The following is a 19,368-nucleotide window of genomic DNA, read 5'->3' as shown; positions in this document are numbered from 1 at the left end:
GAATTATCTCTCCCAGCATACCTGTCATGTCAACCAACTGGCTGTGTGCCATTGGCGCCAAGTTTTGGAACGCCGACAGGCTCATGCCCGATAATACTACCGAGTATCCACTAGAAAAGCTCTAGGCTAAGAGATTCACAGAAATCCACGGCAATGCGTCAGTGGTCCAATGCGCAAAGACCGGTTGCGGGGTGAGGGAACCCCTCTGACAGGGGTTTCGGTTTGCAAAGGCATTGGTTCCCTTTTGGAGGCGGAGCATAATAGAGGTGGCCTGGAGGTGACCTGGAGAGGCGCGCTTGGAAAGCATGGAGGTGATGCTTATTTCGGCGGTAGTTGTGCTCAGGGAGCTCCACGACCCTGCAATTGCCGCTCATACTAGGTCACGGCACTGAACTCTTCCCTTTCCACCTCATGCATTCGAACCGAAGCGCCGGTGGCACTGGTGCCTCCACCCGGCTGGCTCCCCTCCAATCACTTCCTGTCTGAACCCTCTCAGCTCCCCACACTGAGCAGCGCTACCACTGCCACCGCCACTCTTTGATGTCCAGCTAGCAATAGTCTGCGGTAGATCCCGTGGCGCGCAACCATTAGATCTGCCGTCACTCTCTACCCTCCCGTTAGCAGCTTTAGCGCGCTCAGCCCTCCTGCATCCGATAGTGGATCTCACTGTTTACGGTCACAGCTGCAGCAGCTACAGCAGCTGAAATTCCATACTATCGGTCTCTCAGCTCTCTTGTTGCACCTCTGGGAGGAGGGGATTGCTCAGTTTGAACACATCATTGCAGCTAAGCGGGATGAGAGCCTTCGGTTGGGCGAAGACAGCAAATGGTGGCACTGGCTGCCAATCACTGTCCAAGTCACCGAGTTGAACATATGAGATGTATATATATATACGCTTATTATGTCCGTCCGTATGGTTACCGTAGGAAATCCTGTTGTTTCACAACTCCTCTAGCTCTCCCACTAAACATCATGCAGGCTCTCAGAGGCCGCCGCTGCTGTCAATGAATGACCTTTCAGCGAGGACCTGAATTCTGCCGTCGTGTTGAATAAAACAAGCACAACAATCACCACTACCATCATCACTCTGAAGTCCGTGAATCAGAGCCATTTGCTGCAGCACCCATATAGTTAGCCACTGGAAGAAGGTGCGTGAGACTACAGGTGTTGGAGGATCTGGGCGTTCTACTGTTACTAACTCTTCACTGAAGGGCTCAATCTCTGCTCCGTCCGGACAGACATATATAAACAAACTTTAACAAAGTACATTCGCCGTGGAGGGCGTGAGAACCACTGCCTTGACACAGCATCGATAACACACGCCACACCCAGTCGTGTGTTTCGAGCAGATATGAGTTGGCCACGTCTAGATGCAGAGCCAGCGCTATGGCCATGTTACGCACGTCTTGCCTTGGTGTTGGTGGCATTGGCGTATCTGGTCGCTGGGGCTGCCGCCTCATGTGCCGGTCGGTCGGACGATTGTCCTTCCAACCCGATTCCCCTAAGGCGCTTCAATCCGGCCAACTACCACGTTGAGACCTGCAACTTGAAGTGGACGCAAGGATGCACCATCTTGGACAAGTACGACAACCTGCAGCAGAAACCACCTCCCTTTTCCCTGTGCGATGCAAAGCACAGACCTTCGGGGCTGCTGGCTACCGACGCTTACACGCTGGCGTTGCAGCAGAACGACTTTGCCCCGGGCTCACCCAACGTCACGCTGCACGGACTGTGGCCTGGCTCCCAAGGTGGGCACGGAGAAAAGAATCAGCCCTATGGCTGTCAGCATGGCGAAGAATTCGACGAGTCGTACCTCACGACCTTTGGAACCCTTTTGAAACACTTTTGGCCAACCGACTCGAAGTTCAACAACACCATGAATTGTTTCATCCTGTCTGAGTGGATGAAGCACGGCACGTGCGCTGTCATACCTGGTGCTGATGGACGTGCGTTTCGCCTGCCACAGGAGGCATACTACCGCACAGCTTTCGTGCTGGCCAATGAGTATAACGCCAACTCGGCTCTGCAGGAACGGTTGCAGGATATGGAACCGCTCGTCAGTGCCAGCTGCGTGCAATGTGCATATCTCGCCACAATCGGCTGGACGGACAACACGGTGAATAGCGTCCCGAGGATGCCCGGCGATTGTGTCGATCAATGCTTCGCATGCGGTGACTCCTGGACCACCTGCCCTCCCGCCAATCTCGACAGCACTGTCTTGCTTGACCCCACCAACGCACCCACGCCACACCACAACTACAGCATTCCTCTCGTCGGGTTTGGAATGCCAGCCCTGTCAAGTGACATAATCTCGCCATGGCAAGGCACATGGCGTTCGTTTGGAGCTGAACAGCACGGGTCTGGAAAGTTTGAATTCGCTCAGACTTTCACGGAGGACACCCTGACAGTCACCACCGACAGCCCTTACCCACAAACGTGCGCGTATGAGCTTCGATCCCACCGAGAAATTGCCTTGAAGAACTGTGGTGCAAATCATCACTTGGAAGAGTGCCTGGTGCAGCGACTGCCAGACATCGGTGGCCTCGAGGTGGCCTTCCTAGCTTGTAACCACACCGGTGCCCCGGCACCTGTCGACTTCTACGCTGCAATGGACACTCCTAACTGTGGCAACTTCCTCATGTTTCGCTGCAAGCCATCATTCCCGGGCTGTGCCTTCTCTCCCGATGTCACTCCTGCCGCCGCTCCACTGCAGCACTCGCCAGCGGGCAGCAAGGCGTATAAGCCCAGCTCTCTGAGCCCCTATCAACCGGGCATCGCCGGAGTACCACCGTCGCTTCTGGGCTCATGGCGCTCGCTCCAAGTATCCGACCACTATCAAGAGGGTCTGGCTCGATGGAACTTCACTGCTGACGGCCAGGCCTCGCTGGAATGGCCGAATTACCCAAGTCGCGGAGTGCAGCGCTACGCAGTCACCCATTCAGAAGGTGGCCGCAATAAAATATTCCTCGCCAGCACCAGTGGCAGCATCACCGCCTGCCGCTTCCAAATTCAATACAATCCGGTATACTCCTACGCTGTGCTTGGTTGCGGTGCGACAAATCGATTGGCGCCAGATGACTTGGCGGAAAGCTTCCTGCGGCCGCACACGCAATGGGCCATGGGTCGATGCAACCCATGCAGCTCTCACTGTAGCTACTCCTGTGGCCCTGAGAACGACTACTGCGGAGCCGGATCATGCAGCCCTGCCAGCTCGGAGCCATCCACTCACCCCTCAGAGCCACGCGATGTAATAACAAGCCTGCCCATACTAAGCCACAATTGGTGCACGCCTGCCGACTCCAGCTGCTGGCCCACCAAGGCAGCGATCCAAGAGCTGGAGCAAGAGTTAGATCCCGATGAAGCACGGCTCGGTCTCAAATGGTCCACCTACCCCAACCCACAGCCGGCACCGGTGCCGGCCGGATCCACCAAGGACCAACCCTTTTACAGCCTGGGAGATAATAAGCCAAAGGGGTTCAAAGCCTTGTATTATTACGAGGATTTGGACGAGATGAAGCGCCCATGCTTCAAGCCAACGAGCAACTCCACAGAATGGAACAACGTGTCAGACATGTGCAAGGCGGCTCTCCACCAGAATGAGTACCGAGATTGGAATCCGTTCATTGTGGTGTTCCCTCTCAACGAGCGACATATTGCTAGCGCCTTGCGCTTCGCCGCCCGTCACCGGTTGTGCATCTCCACTGCCGGTTCAGGTCACGAGTACAACAGCCGCAACTCCTGCCCGACCGGCGGAATCCTCATTCGCACCATTCTGCTCAAAGACAAAGCTTTCATCCCCAGCTGGGAGGAGGACCCAGTCCTTGCTCCGAGCGGTGCATTCAAGTTTGGTGCAGGCGCAGTCTTCGCCGAGATGCACAACTTCTCCGCGCAGTACAACCGCGTCATCGCGTCGGGCTGGTGCTCCACTGTCGGCATGGTCGGCTTTCATCTCGGGGGCGGCCACGGCCCCTTTGCCCCCACCATGGGACTCGGTGTGGACAACGTGCTGGAGATCGAAGTCCTGCAGATCGGTCAGGGCGCGGACGGTCAACCGGTGATCCACAAGAAGGTGGCCAGCCGACAGCACAACCCTAAGCTTTTCTGGGCCATGCGCGGCGGCGGTGGAGGTGTGTGGGGTGTGATTCTCTCCATGACCATTCGGGCACACGCCGTCCCTGGCGGTGGCCTCAGTCACGTCTATATGACTCAAAGCGGCACCTTCTGTCCCGGTTCGAGTCCGTTTGGCTATGAGTGGCTGAGGGCCATGTGGAGTCGATTCTCCGTTTGGACGCTGATGCTGAACAGCAAGGTCAGCACGCAGCCAGGATTCTTCATTAACACCTCCAAGTATAAGACGGGTGGTCTATGCGCAGTCACATGGGAATTCAAGTTTGAATATTTCTACGCGGGGGGCCAAACAGAGCCAGATTACCGTCTATTCCGCGACCGTCTCCAGGAGGTGCTGGAGGTAACGAAAGTAGAGGAGCAGAACTTCAAATCGGCCTTTGATTACGTGCTCACTATGCCGCCCAACAAATTTCTGCTCGCCGTCGGTAACCCCCTCCCTGATCCACACCCGCCTTCTGACAATGCTACCGGCTCCCAAAACTCGGTCTTTGTCTCGCGACAAGCCATGGAAACGAAATTCGCCCCCACGATGATGGAGGTGCTAGATATTTGCGTCGCATCCTTGAAGAATCCTGACCGAACTTCGCCGGATCCAGCAGGGTATCGCTGTGGCTTTCACTACCTCTACACTTCGTTGACTGGCAATCTGGGGAGCCCACAGCCAGACGGTACGGCTATCTCACCTGGCTTTCGCTCAGCTGTGATGTTGTGGAATGCGCGTACCTTGACCACCCAACAATCGAAGGACACTTTGTATAGAATTGGCCCGAACAGCTACTTCTCTGAGAGTTCCTATGTCATGCATAACTGGACATCTCGCTATTGGGACCAGGCATCGTATGAACAGCTGCTGGCCATTAAGAAAGCACACGACCCGGGCGACCATTTCTGGTGCCATCACTGCATCGGTGACAACCCAGACGATGCCTACGGAGACCCGCTCAGTGCTGCAGCCGGTTTGGTCTAAATTACTTATAGCATCCGCTGTGTGTTTTTGTATTTAGTTAACTGGTATAGTCTGTATTACAATCACCAATTACATATGAATATGAATTATACTACTCCTAGTGCTATCCCTTGTAATATGTATGTAGCCTTCGGATTCTACTCGTCTATATATACCTAGATAGATATAATCCTTATTACTCCCCAGTTACCTTCGGCGCCCAATACATCCAAAAGGGAGTACTTGATCTATATATTAGGGCAACCGAATACCAGATCTTAGCCTGACAAGCATCAAAGGGTTCAGTCAGTGCCCGGAGGGTCCAAGGGGAAGCGGTCAAGGAATTAAAGATACAGAGTCCAGTTTAAAGGTCAGACACAACAGCTGACACGGAGCTGGCGGTATAGACACCAGCACGTGGATATGAGATGCTGAGAGAAGTTAGGACAGACATAGCGGACAATATAGCTGCAATTGGCTTACCCCGGTTAAAGCCACTTCAGATAACCTCGGGATGTCGCTGGAGGGGATACAGAGAAGATGATGATTTCGCATCACTTAGATATTGCAGTGCCCAGAGATTTGTTCAATTATTCATTGACTTTGTAGATGTTTACATAGCCTATGCTTTTACTATTAACAAGGTGTGTAAGTAAAGTAAAGCGTCCTGATCCCTATTCCTAGTATAGGGTAAGGGTTCTCAAGCCAAAATACTACAGTATTTGGATTTATTCCGCAAAGCCATCTGGTACCTAACAGAATATCTGCTAAAGTATTCCTTGTTCCACCATATCTTCATAGTCTTCAGGGCCAAACTCGTCAAGAATCAAGTCCTCAGCAGCAACAGGTTTATCTATATCCTCTTCATCATCGAATTCATCGCTAGCCAAGCGAATACCATCTACCATAGGCCCGTCGCCCATTAACCGCAGCAACGTCTGCTTAAACAACCCCGTCGTGATTTTCCTCAGTTCAACAGCGAAAATATTGCTCTTTCCCACCTTGGCTTTGAAAATAGTCACCGTCTGCTGATTCGAGGCCAGTGTACCCTGTAAGTCACCAACCCCGTTGGGAATGCCAGCAGTCAGAGCGATCTGCCCGATTGGCAATTCGGCCTTCCCCTCATGTATGCGAGACTGTGCCCCGTCTAGGGATAGCTCGACGTCCTCGCAGACCATAATCCCAACGACCAGACACACAGGCCACGAACTAAAGAAGGAAACCCAACCCGGGGCAGTCTTCTTAACGTCTACATCCTCTTTCAGCTTGGCCCAGAACTGGTCAAGTTGTTGGATGCGTTTGTAGCGGATAAACTTGCCAGCCAGGTGAACGCTCTCCGCCTTATTGCCGCTGACTGAGTATCCGCCACTCGACCAGGTGGGCCCTCTACATTGAGTCCAGCACTGCACACATTGGGCGAAAAGGATTGTCGAAAGAAACGCACGGTGATGGTATCTGTATGTAGACAGAGGAAAGCAGAGAAAAAAACTAAATGTGGCAATTTGTGTTTCATGCTGCCTCTTTAGCAACTTGCTGGGTATTGCTATTCGTGCCACCTAAAGTCGCTATCGATGCCGCTCCACCCGGATTTGGGCAAGTAGGAAACTACATGTAGCCAAACCGACAACAGAAGTGCGAGTTCACTGCAAATGTGCCTCCATTTATAGTCGGACATCAAGCAAACGTCCTCAGTTGATACTTTTCTTTTCTTTTGGGAGCTGCTCTCCAAATACGTCGTCCTGATCGCGCGTGCCTCCGCCACAATCTATTCCACAAGTTTGATCTGGTTAGATACGTCTTCCTTTTGCATTGACATTTCGGTCGGTGTCATGGAACGGGAAGAACAAGCGAAAAGAGAAGTTTCAGCCTTGCTGCCTGCGACTTACGTATGCTTCGACGGCCCCTCCCGCGGAACCTTAAGTTTTGGCACCTGGCTATTTACCAATTGGTGATTATTTAGGCAGCCATAACTGCCGAGTAACCACTCTCAATGGGAGAGCCCTTCAATGTTTTCTGTTACATCAAGCCGCCCCGAAAACGTTGGCTCCTCAGAGTTTGCAGTGAGACAACGAATCGCCGCCAGCCTGGTTACTACTCCATGTCGCTTTGTGAGTGCGCCTCACCATACCCTTGCAGTAGCTTACACCAGCCACCGCCTCGAAGTAGGCGCAGCATCCGATATAAAGGGGAGACGTGGAGTCCTCGTCTTCCATTCGCGTATCTGTTTGCTATGTTCACAATTGGACTCATAATCTCTTAAAATGTCTTGCTTCCCGTATCCCCAACATACGGATGTAGAATCAATTCGAGTACCTCTGATAGCACAAACCCAATACTCAATAACAGGACAACCCAATTTCCTGGACTTGTTCAAGAGGGTGCTCGATGCAAAAACGCAAAAGATCAACGCTGCTGAATCTGATGCGCAGGAGAGCGCTAGATTGTCTCTGAGCCACTCGATGGCTTCAGGCATTCAGTCATGGCTGTTCTTCGGTATAGCATCTGAAGCGCTAGGTCGAAACATCAGACATGAGGAATTCGCAAGCGCTGACCCTGGTGGACCTCATCTTTACATTGATCTTCGCATGCCAGAATGGTACTGGCGGGAGCTTAAAGCTCGATGGGATGAACTGAATGACAGCCTCACTGCTGCTGAGTTCGAAGCCAAGAGGGCTCAACTGAAAAAAATCTACAAGAGCGCACAGAATCTCGTCATCTTAATGGACTTTCTAGCAGATGGTCTGGGCGACGATAAGCTTACAGAAATCCTCCTCTCAATGCACATGCTGTTATATCTTGTGGCATTTGTCCTCGATTCTAATACGCTCAAGGTCACCCAGACGACCATTAGCTCAGCATCAACAAAGTTACTCAAGCGCAGAATGCTCAAGAATGGGTGGTGCGAAAAGAGGTTGAACTTTCTGGCTGCATCTCCAATGTCTTACCCATCATTTTACTTCCTATCGTCTCTCAAGCCACCTCGCATCAATGCAGAAGATCACTCGAGCTGCAGTAGCCAGAGATGTCTTGTTACTAGTAGGTTGTCTGGGCCTCTCCATCGCACTGGCGAATGTCTTTGTGAAGATGTCTTCGTTCCGGTCGACAGGGTGAACACCATCGTGGCTGCCGGAGGGATTCCTTTGGTCAGGATTACACGGTCACCGCTTAACAAGATTGAGCTCGAGGTGGTTCCATATACGCCATCCTCCAGATTTATCGCAATATCTCACGTCTGGGCTGATCAACAATTCGGATCTGCTCAGAACTGCTTACCCAAATGTCAAGTCGGATACCTTGAAGAAGTGCTCTCGAATTTGCCCACCTCCATGGATCATTGGGGATTGCGTGAATGGGTTGCAAATTGGCAGTCTTCTCGGCCAGGCGAGATCGCACCGCCGAGTTCCGTATACGAATACTTCTGGTTGGACAGCTTTTGTATACCTCAAGCTGTCGAACACACCGACCTTCGAAGCAAAGCTATCGGGTCAATGAACCCCATTTATGCTGCGGCATCCCACACAATCGTCTTTGATAAGGGGCTGCAGGCCGTGGACGCTGGTCGACGCCCGGCTTCCCTTGCGCATGGTGGGCGTCCGACCTACTACAGTCCTCAAGACGAAAACTTGCTGGATGTTGTGGCATGTATATATGCTTCAAATTGGATGGGCAGAGCGTGGACTTTGCAGGAGGGTATCCTGTCAGGACATATTGTTTTCACACTCCACGGATCGTTGGCGTACCTCAAGTTGCTATGGCCGCATTACGATGACGGCTTTGGTGGCTTCTGGGAACACCTCGTGAACAGAATCCCGGAGGACATAAGGCGATCAGCTCGCGATTTGCTTCCGCGTAGGAGAAAATCCAAGACCACGGTCAGCAGGCGACTGCAAGACGAGTCTGAGCCATTCCGTGAGCTAGTGCGGCATGAACTCTTGACATATATGAAGAAGTCTTTGAATGTCGAAGAGTACAAGGATTACGCGCGAACTTCGGTTAGTTGTCTGTTCGATTCTTAAGAGAAGTAGTGCTTTTTGACTAATACCCGGCAGACTGACCGAGCAGCAAGATTTGTCAAAGCTCACTCTCTCCTCCAATCTAGAACGACAACCCAGGCCGAAGACGTTCCACTGATTTTGATGAATATGTCATGCATGAATGCGAATGCTATATCACAAAGTAAAACCATTGATGCAAGGATGAAGCAACTATTCTACGGCCTCGAATCACTTCCGACCGAACTTCTCTTTTCTGATTGCGCCAGACTTGGCACATGCACCATGGATGCTTGGATACCACAGGAGATAACTCCCGAGAAATTTGAGGGCAAGCACACTCTCAAACTTGGCTCATCGGGTTTCACCTTTGAGACTAGAAAAGGCGCTCAAGCTCTCAAATTCTATCAGCTGCCACCGCATCGATCGGATCGCTTCCTGCTCCTGCTACCGGATCAGAAGGACGCAAAAGGCCTCAGATACAACGTTGAAGCACTGCGGAGATCGAAGGACAGGCAGCCTTCCGCACCCACAAGTGAATGGTATATTGTAGTCGACAATAAACCACCTGAACGAGGAGCACGATTCGTCGCCCATCGCACTGTGGGCAACAAGTACTTCCTCCACTTCGACTGCCCTCTACGTCTAACCGAGATCGATGATGACTCGAAAAGTCCTAGCGATGCTCAACAGGACCGAAAGCACGAATATGTTGCAGCCAGTCTGGACGGGGAATTCATCATTGAGCGCAGTTACGAGCCACAAGACTTGGCCATTTCGCGTCCCCAAAATCCAGAACAATATTCGGACAGGCTAATAGTCATCGGTCACATCATTTGTAGCACAATCAATCTGGGACAGCGCTACTTGATCAGAGCGATATGGGGCGACGAGAACTCCATGAGCACGCTCTTCTACATTTTTTACGGCTTGTACATTTTCAAGCAACGCGAATGGGTGGAAAAGGCCCTGAATGCCTTCGTACACCGAGCATGGATGGCAACATACCAGGCGGATTGGGACCCTAATGGACCATGGAAGTGGTTTTGGAAGCTGTCGAACTGGGAGCCACCGATCCGTTTCAGCACTTTGACTAAATGGTTATGCTCCTTTGGTTTCTTTCTTCATTTCGAAACCAATGGTTGGTCAGGAGTGGCGGTTGTCACGCTGTATTGGCTGCCCCTGTTTCCGAGTCAGGAACTGGTGATTATGTATGTCATCGCAATGTTCACCAAGATTGTTCTTTCGTTATAAGAACTGCTTTAGCTGAGTGTGCCTTTTCTGGGCTATCTTTTTTTTTTTTTGGCAACCACACAGGTTCTATTAAGATATCATCTACCTTCGGTAATGGCACTTCGCTGGCTGCCCTTACATGAACCACGGCGGTGCGAATTTTTAGCGGTGCTCAACTGGTGTAGGGAGAATTCCTACCAGAAATACGAGGGTACCCATATTGAGGAAATTGTGTAACTATTGAGTGAAAGTTGAAGTTGCCTTGTATTATTGCTAGGCTTGACTGAACTGTATGTATGTACCGTACTCTACATGGGATCCTCTACCATAAGAACTCAATTTTTTATCTAATTGTACTAAAATTTCACATAAGTAAGAGGATTACACTACAAGAGGTAAACCTTTTATAAGGTTCGCGTCACACAAACTACTAATCAATATAATCTCCCAATGCATAGATAGCAAGTCAACCTGCCATATAAGTGCAACCCAGATTATCAGTACTTACCGAACTCTTAACTACCGTACTACACTATAGTGAGTGGAATATAGCGCTGTTTTCACTTTCAGCCCCCTGGACACACACGTTGAAGTATCCTTCATAGGCAATCAGTTCATCACTTGCTCCGTTCGTCCAGATCGTGCTCATTGTCGCTAACAGAGCTACCAGTCAACCGCAAGTGGAGCAACTTGCGGCTGCAAGTGAATTAATGTTTTCTCAGGACAGCGCTGCCATTAATTAGCTTGGCTATCATGGTATGCCATGGGCGGCCAAACGATCTTGCAGGCGTTGATCTGCAGTCCCATGATACATATCACCGACACTTCTATTCTTATCCTTGCGCCGACTATGGCTGTGACCCCGTGTATACAGCTGATTATTCCGGTTGTGGGGGTTTTGTGCCACGTCATGTAATCAGATATCAAATCGGTGGGCCATAAGAAAGATAGTCAGTTCGATCCTAAACATCCATCAGGAACACGCTATGCAGGTCTGGGTTGCACGGGTGTGGATCGGAAGATTGGAATTCACATTCTGCAGACATTCGGTTGCACCATTGCTGAAGAGGGGGAAGCTGCCTCGCGCCGTGGAGGTATTGGCCCTGCTGATATTAGCAATAAGCAGGCAAATGGAGGGAAGGTCCAAGGGGAGGGGGTGTGTTTTACAATTGCGTCCGCAAAATTTCCATTAAAGTGAGAATATCCTTATGTTCTATATTTCTCCGTTTTATCATAGAGTTCCTTCATTGAGGCGGCTGTCTTCCAATTTCTCGATTGAATAGACCAAGTTTCATTTTACGCATTTCCTTGCATATAACTACGGTGAGGTCGGTCTATTTCACAATCCTGTTGATTGTTCAGGCAGCCAGAGCAGAGACGTGCCATTCGTGACGAGCTCTGCGTTATAAGCGGCATTATACCCGCTAATAACGGAGGACCGAGAGGTCTGACAGCACCTTTTCATCATCATCATAAAGCTACCATTTTGGCCGCTTCCCCTTGCTGTGTTCTGATACATTTGTAACGTAGCTGTCCGTAGTACAGTTGCGTGAGGATTGTGAAGTTCGCCAGCAACATTGGCTTTAAGTAATGGTGCTAACGAGTTCGAGAATTTATAATGCTCGCTCAATTGGATATGTAGTGTGGGGTAATTTCTTGTGCTATGACACTTTGAAGTCCTATGCAGATGACTATTGCATTTGTAGATTGCAGTGTATCTGATGATAGTGGAATAGTTCAGAGCTTCACATCTAGCCAATACACGTTATGCATACACATAAACGCAATCTTCAATATCGTAAGGCATAGTTGTCATTCACTACGTGGCCCCGTTCAAATGGATGCGTGGAAATTGTGTCTATATCCATAGCATGATTATATTGACAGCGGTAACGTTTCAAATCGCCGCAAGGATGGATTTGGCTAGCATATGTTATCTATCTAGTCGCTTCTGGATGCGAGTCTCGACATACGCTACCACAATGGCTATCGGGAATTGTAATAAGCTGATGCAGCAGCATTCTGTGGAGACTTTGACCAACTTAAAACGAGAAATTCCCTAGCGATTTGCCCACTACATAGGATCCCCGAAAATTCCGGTCTTAAGAACGGGAGGACGCTTCTGCGTAGAATAACCGTTAGCCCGCATCCACTGCTCGATGCTTCGTATCCGGTTGGAGTGAATTCTGTCCAGGCGGTTGTAGTCTTTCGTCCATATACCTGTGTTACCGCCGCTCTCCTGCCATATGGTGTACCAGGGTACCAGCTGGCCTGCCATGGTCATCAGCGTTGGGTCATCAAACCCCGGTGACCCAGCCATGCCAATTTTAGTCCCAGGCCACGTTTTAACCACTTCTGACAGGCTTGAGGGCTCGAAGCGTGCTGGCTCTCCAGTGACAGCTGTAAAAGCCGATGCTACCATGTCGCCACTTATGTGTGCAATAGCAATGCTAAGCAAACCGCCCTCAAACTCCAGTGGGTGCTCAAGAATATACCGAGCAAACCAGGCGAGATCCGCTAAAGCCACAAAAGGAACAGCACCCTCGGACCCGATTGGCATTCTAAAAACGTACGTTCCATCTGCATCCTTGGTAGGCGCCCAAGCAGCGAGGAAAGCTTCGGGGTATGGTCCGGTTTCCAGGATGCTCCACTTCATCTTGTCAGTGGGCTGGCCTTTTAAATATTCTATGCATTTAATAAGAACAGGCACCTAAAGATTCTGGTAGCCACTTTTATACTCACCACAGACTTTTCCCTTAGCATCAACGAAGGGGACTCGATGCGTCGGGTCATAGCCGGACCTCTTAGACACATACGGCAATGAGCTATACACGAAATGGGCGACTCCAGACCAATACGCAATTTCGTAAATCCGGATGCCCCAGTAAAGTTCAGCCTTCTCGCCGATGGCGAAGCCATTAGTATTGACGAAGCAGGCGTGTACCCCTCGAAATGCTGAAACAAGAACCGCTTCATCGTAGCAATTCCCTTCAAGCAGTTCAACAAAACGCAATGCAGACAAGGCCACACACTCTTCCGATTTTATATCGCGGGACATGACTTTGATCAAAAAGCTGCCGCTTTTCGCAAGCTCCCGCACAACTGCCGAGTTCTGAGCTCCGGCACCACCAAGCACGAGGACTACTTTCTGATTGGACATTTTGTTTTGGGAGAGAACGAAGTAGAGCGCTGCAGAAGGAGCATTTCTTCGACGTACAACGGCTTAATATACTTAGTTATAGATGTGGAATATGGACCTAGTAAGAGCTTGTACTTCGTGCTTTATACGATTATTAAATGGCCGAGCAGGAGGGATGCGCCCCCCGGCCGCCATCGGACAACAGTTGCAAATTTCGCCTCATTAGAGCAGTAGCATTGGGGACTACTCAATATCTACGCTAAAGCTTGTGGATATCATAGTAGTAATAGAAATGGAAATGGGACAACTTTCGGGCCTCTTAATAAAGGTCCCGATGCAGTGGGGCAGCCTAGGCGTGGAGATTCAAGCTTACCACAGAGCCGCGAGGCCTGCCTATGTTTATTAATAACGTGTCTAAAGTGTCCAAACTGCGTTTGCTCCACGTAATTAATAAACACTCCATTTATTCCTATGTGAAATAGACATGAATTGTAAATCGAGTGAAAGAAGCGCCTTGCGAAAGTTGAATTTCTAAACAAGCCGAATAACTTGAGCTTACCCACTACTCTATCTGTAAGCCGTGATACTTGCCGCGTGACAAATCCAACGTCAAGCTTTACCTGTGTGTGATGTTTCTGTGGAGGGTTAAGTATGAAAGTAGTATAACTGTCGTGAAGCTAGTATAACTTATAAATACGCCTTGTCATTGCTCAATGCTTGGCCAGATTACATCCCATTCTTTTTGGGAGAATCTCATCAGAATCTAAAACAAGTTAGACTTACTGTTTGCTTAAGATGGAGTCCCTAGAAGCGCGCAATCTCTTCTCCGTTAACGGGCTGGTGGCAGTCATTACAGGGGGTGGGAGTGGTAAGTGTCAACGCTTTTGGGTTTTCATGGGTTTGCCAAGCGCCCGGCCAAGTTATAAATTTAGATCTTTCGCTCACTGAACAGATAACAGGCCTCGGAAGAACTTTGGCCCTAGCACTCGACGCTAATGGTGCGTCCAAGGTGTTTGTTATCGGTCGCAGAGAAAGTAAACTTCAAGAGACAGCTTCACTGGGCCTGAAGGGTTCTATCATTCCCGTCGTGGGGGATGTGACATCGAAAGAATCGTTGAAAGCTGCAGTCGAGAAGGTTGCGGCTCAGACAACTCATATCGACCTTCTCGTAGTAAACAGCGGGATCATGGGACCCTCTGGTGCTCCTCCCCCTAAATCAGATGGCAGCCCTGCTACTGTGGCGGAGCTCCAGGAGTTTCTTTGGACCCCTTCGCTCGAAGAATTTTCTCAGGTCACGGACACAAATTTCACAGGAGCCTTTTATACCTCCGTTGCATTTCTCTCCTTGCTCGACGCGGCAAATGCCAAACACTTACCTCCAGTAAGCGGGATTCTCTCGCCCCCTCGGCCCCGGATAATCATCATGAGTTCCAATGCCGCCTTTATTCGCCAAGTCAGCGTTGCCGGTTATGCGTATGGCGGGTCTAAGGCGGCGGCAACATTGCTCACCAAGATGCTCTCGACTACGCTACTTGGACATCACATTCGTGTTAACGGCATTTATCCAGGCCCTTACCACTCCGAGATGACTAATTTCATCTATGAGGCCTCTGGTATTGGTGGTAAAGGTATCTCGGAGGGCTCCTTTCCGAAGGAATTTATTCCGCTCACGAGGTCCGGCGCTCCTGAAGATATCGCTGGAATTATACTATGGATGGCGGGCGCCGCGGGTGGTTATCTGAATGGTAGCATCATTGTTACCGATGGAGGAAGGCTCTCGGCTATGCCGTCTTCATATTGATCACTTTCCTAAGGACAATACGCAACGGAAACCGCCGTTTGTTATATAATATAATATATATATATATATATATATATATAAGTGTCCCGTCGGCGGTGCGATATTAGATCGCTTTAGATCGCTACAAATATTAGCTAGAGTTCTATATGCTTACCTCTCCAGAGACATTTTAAAGCAGGCCTTTGCCATTGTAATTGTTTTATTTTATTGTAGAAATACTGGTGTGATGATGGCTTTGCGTGTTCTGTATATATTTCTTCTTGTGGGTGCTGCTTTCCAGTCGGCGACATCTTTCTCTAATCCGTTGATACCTAAGCAGTAAGTGTTCTTAGTATAATTCACGGTCGTTACATCCGCCCATTAAACAGCACTGACTGATCGCTGTGTCGTTCAGCGTGCCATGAGAGATGATTTACAGATTAGCGCAAACTACCACCATCACGCCACGAGAGAAAGATCTAACCCTCAGCCACTCTATGATGGGCTCCGATCAGCATCATATTATAAATAGATCTAGGTTCAGCCTTAATGAGTATGAGCCTATGTAATGAATCCAAAGACTCTTCCAGAGAGAGGCTTAGCAGAGGATGAAGAGCTTGACAGTTCAGTCCCTTACGCCCACCGTGGCCGCCAGAATTCCTACAACCAAGGTATAGGCTTCTATACTTGTTTGGGTGGTATATACTCTGTGTAGACGCAACTATCTATACATTTAACTACCAGTTTAAGGACGCCTGTGCAGGAAGGACGCAGAAGATATAAAATTTAGGCGTCCTCGATATCGGGATTGCGGGGTCTACGTGGAGGGCCAGGCGTAGGCGACGGGGATGGATATGGCAGCAAATTGTTTCCATCAGGAGTCCGGCAACGGTTAGATAACTTAGTATCTTCCAAACTTGCGTCGACTTGTATAGCATCATGACTGCATATAGACAATGGGGAGGCAGCATAAGCAGACAAGAAACAAGTGTCACTCTGCGGAACAGGTTCAGCCGCGAGATACAGGTCAACATTGTCAGGCACTTCAACTTCTAACACCGCAGCGTAATGTGCGGATGGCGTCGATACGGGAGTTTCAAGGGTTACTGCTTCGGGCGGGAGTCGACCGGATCTTTCGTATCGATAGAGTTCGACATTGGTCAATGTTCCAAACGCAATCGACGAGCTAGAATCGAATTGGATACTGATTTAAGCAGTTCGTGGGACCAGGCGCCTTGGTAACGTCTGTGGATTAGCAAAGGTTTTACTTCACTAATTCTTCAAAGTCGTCTGACGCAATGGTATGGGTAGGTGTAAGAGAGTTTAAGTTGTGGGTTGGGTTGCAGAGGGAGGATGTGTGTATATATATATTCTCTCCCCTGCCTGGGTCCAAGATTGGCTCAAGTGGGTAGCAGCGCCTCTCCCGCCCTCCGCACCCCGTTCCCCCTTGTATACGCCTCGAACTCTCATAAATGTGAGGTTTGAAGATGTGATCTGTACAATAATCAATTGACACTCGTCTGGTCTCATTTCGTTTTCTAAGAGTTTTCCTTTATTTCATGTGTACGGGAGCCTGAGCCCGTCGTCGTGGGTGAAATGGGGGACCAGATGACTGCTCCATAGAACGAAGTGAGGGGTGTTCAATAGTTTGTGTCAGGGCCGCCCTCAGACGTGGTGTCGACTCAACCAAAGGTTACTGTGCTCCCCTGTTAGTGCTGTGGGGTGAGCTAACTGTATTTACGTCAACCTGTCAAGTGGGATGTGGTTGTGTAATACTGATGGAGGCTGCTCTGCTATAGAAGGGTCCAAACTTCCCTGCTCCGCTGAAACAAACCCTGACTATTATTGTTTCTGGCGGTTAGTAAATGGTACTTAAATCTATATATAAGATTTTATAGTATTAGTAGAATATTAAGTAGCTGGTATTTATATAAAGGTAGTAGCTAATAGTTACTTTATATTTAAGTTAAGAATAAAAGTATTATAAATTAATAATAAAGTAAACCTTTAATTACTAATATAATTTAACTTTACATAAAGGTAGGAAATTATATATTTTAGGATAATGTAATGTTTTAATTTTTATTTTTAATATGACGTAAAGGCTTTTAAAATAATAAACTTAAATTATAAGTTTATATTAGTAAAAAAAATAAAAATAGTTTTAAATAATTATAATTATAAATATATAAAAATAAAATAAAAAATATAATTTATATTTAGTTTTAATATTTTATTAATAATTATTTAAATAATTTAAATAAATATAATAAAATAAATTTATATATTAAATTAGTATTTTTAAATTGTTTATAAATGATAATAAACTATATAATAATAAATTATAATAGTAATTTATTAAAAATCTTATATAAAATAGTTTATTATAATTCATTAATTAATTTATATTTTATTTTAATATATGTTTTTTTTTATTTAAAAAAGTAAATTACAATATAACAGTTCTTTTTAATATTTATATTTTTAATATAAATTATATAAAATAATTATTAATTTAAACCTTTTTAAAAAGAAAATTTATATTTTTAAATTTTTATATTAAAATTATTATAACTTAACTTTTTATAAAACCAGGAAGGTATATACCTTAGAATAAGTCCTAAATTAATTAATTAATTAAAAAGGGATCATTTATATATAATACCTTTAATAAATTACTACTACAATTTATTATAATTTAAAAACACTATAATTTGTATATAATTTTAAAAAAATAATTAAATATATAAATTTTATTTATTATTTTTATTTAAATAGTTTAAATAGTTAATTATTAATAAAATATTAAAACTAAATATAAATTATACTTTTTATTTTATTTTTATATATTTATAATTATAACTATTTAAAAACTACTTTTTATGTTTTTTATTAATATAAATTTATAACTTAAGCTTATTATTTTAAAAACCTTTACTTTATATTAAAAATAAAATTAAAATATTATATATTAATACTTTTTATTTAAAAAAATACTAACTATCTTTTAAATAAAAAAAAACTATAATATTTAAATTTTTATTTAATAATATTAATATTTTAATAATTAATTTTAAATTATTTATTTAAAATTAAAAAGGAAATATTATTATAAATAACCTTTTTAACTTTATAAAATTAAAAAAAAAAAAAAAATTCTATATTTATTTAAAATATATATTAATTTAATAAAATTTTAATAAATAAAATTAATAAAAAAAAAACTATAATAAATAAAAAAAATATTAAAATCTATATTAAATAATAATTATTATTTATATATAATAAAAATATTAAAGAATTTAAAAAATATTTAATTTAATTTAAAGTTTATTTTTAAAATTTTAAAAATACTTTTAATATTTTTTAAAAAAAATTTACTTTATTATATTTTAATTTAAAAAATAAATATTATAATAATTTAAACTTATTTTAAATAATTATTTAAAAAAAGATATTAAAGTAATTAATAATAAAATTTAAAAAATCTTTAATAATTATAAAAAATATATAAAAAAACTTAAAAAAGCTTTTAAAAATATTAAAAAAATCTATATAGTTAAAAACTATTTTATTAATATATGTTAAAAAAAGAAATATTTTTATTAAAGTTAATTAAAAAAAAACAGTTTTTATTAAATAATTTTATAATAAATTTAAATTTAAATTTTAAAAAAAAATATATAATTCTTTTTAAATTAAATATAACTTTATATTATTTATAAATAAATATATTAAAGTTAATAATTTACTTTATAAATTAAAAATAAATATTTTTAAAAAAATATATAAAAATAATAAATATTAAATAAACTAAAATAAAAGAAATTAAAAAGGGGGGATAGTATAATTAATTATAGCTATTAAAAGTCTTTAATAGATCGTAGGTTTGAATTCTACCTGCCTTATATAATTTTACTTAGTAAAAGATTAATAACTATAGTTATAACAAAGGGTTTTAATTTAAATTATTAGCTGTTTTATAAAATAACTTTTAAATTATATAAATTAACGTTTTTTTACTATAGTTATAGTTAAAATAGCTTTATATAACCTTAGAGAACCTTAAGTTTTTTTAATTAGCTTTATAATTTAGCTTAGTTAAATACTTAATAAAACCTTAAAAAGAATTAAAATTATATTATTAAAA

At 45.0% G+C, this 19,368-nt stretch overlaps 5 protein-coding genes across 5 annotated transcripts; 3 read left to right on the top strand and 2 right to left on the bottom strand.

Annotated features, from left to right (window-relative positions):
* Positions 1-1,351: 1,351 nt before the first annotated feature.
* TRIVIDRAFT_46447 (uncharacterized protein) lies at positions 1,352-5,095 on the top strand (the record flags this gene model as incomplete). Its single annotated transcript, XM_014098092.1, has 1 exon — positions 1,352-5,095. The coding sequence occupies one exon, from the start codon at positions 1,352-1,354 to the stop codon at positions 5,093-5,095; it is 3,744 nt and encodes a 1,247-aa protein (XP_013953567.1).
* A 746-nt stretch (positions 5,096-5,841) lies between these two features.
* On the bottom strand, positions 5,842-6,587 carry TRIVIDRAFT_203505 (uncharacterized protein; the record flags this gene model as incomplete). The annotated part of the gene is made up of 2 exons (XM_014098091.1): positions 5,842-6,477; positions 6,519-6,587. 2 exons carry the CDS (start codon positions 6,585-6,587, stop codon positions 5,842-5,844), a joined length of 705 nt encoding a protein of 234 aa, XP_013953566.1.
* Positions 6,588-7,335: 748 nt separating this feature from the next.
* Positions 7,336-10,320, top strand: TRIVIDRAFT_67796 (uncharacterized protein; the record flags this gene model as incomplete). Its single annotated transcript, XM_014098090.1, has 2 exons — positions 7,336-9,066; positions 9,124-10,320. The coding sequence occupies 2 exons, from the start codon at positions 7,336-7,338 to the stop codon at positions 10,318-10,320; spliced, it is 2,928 nt and encodes a 975-aa protein (XP_013953565.1).
* A 2,053-nt stretch (positions 10,321-12,373) lies between these two features.
* On the bottom strand, positions 12,374-13,474 carry TRIVIDRAFT_156420 (uncharacterized protein; the record flags this gene model as incomplete). The annotated part of the gene is made up of 2 exons (XM_014098089.1): positions 12,374-12,984; positions 13,030-13,474. Coding segments are annotated over 2 exons (1,056 nt in total), but the record flags the coding sequence as incomplete, so codon positions are not given.
* Positions 13,475-14,233: 759 nt separating this feature from the next.
* TRIVIDRAFT_46269 (uncharacterized protein) lies at positions 14,234-15,239 on the top strand (the record flags this gene model as incomplete). Its single annotated transcript, XM_014098088.1, has 2 exons — positions 14,234-14,306; positions 14,398-15,239. The coding sequence occupies 2 exons, from the start codon at positions 14,234-14,236 to the stop codon at positions 15,237-15,239; spliced, it is 915 nt and encodes a 304-aa protein (XP_013953563.1).
* Positions 15,240-19,368: the final 4,129 nt, after the last annotated feature.

This window comes from Trichoderma virens (assembly GCF_000170995.1).
Source record: "Trichoderma virens Gv29-8 chromosome Unknown TRIVIscaffold_83, whole genome shotgun sequence".
Lineage (NCBI taxonomy): Eukaryota > Fungi > Ascomycota > Sordariomycetes > Hypocreales > Hypocreaceae > Trichoderma > Trichoderma virens.
This window is presented reverse-complemented; position numbering and strand designations above follow the sequence as displayed.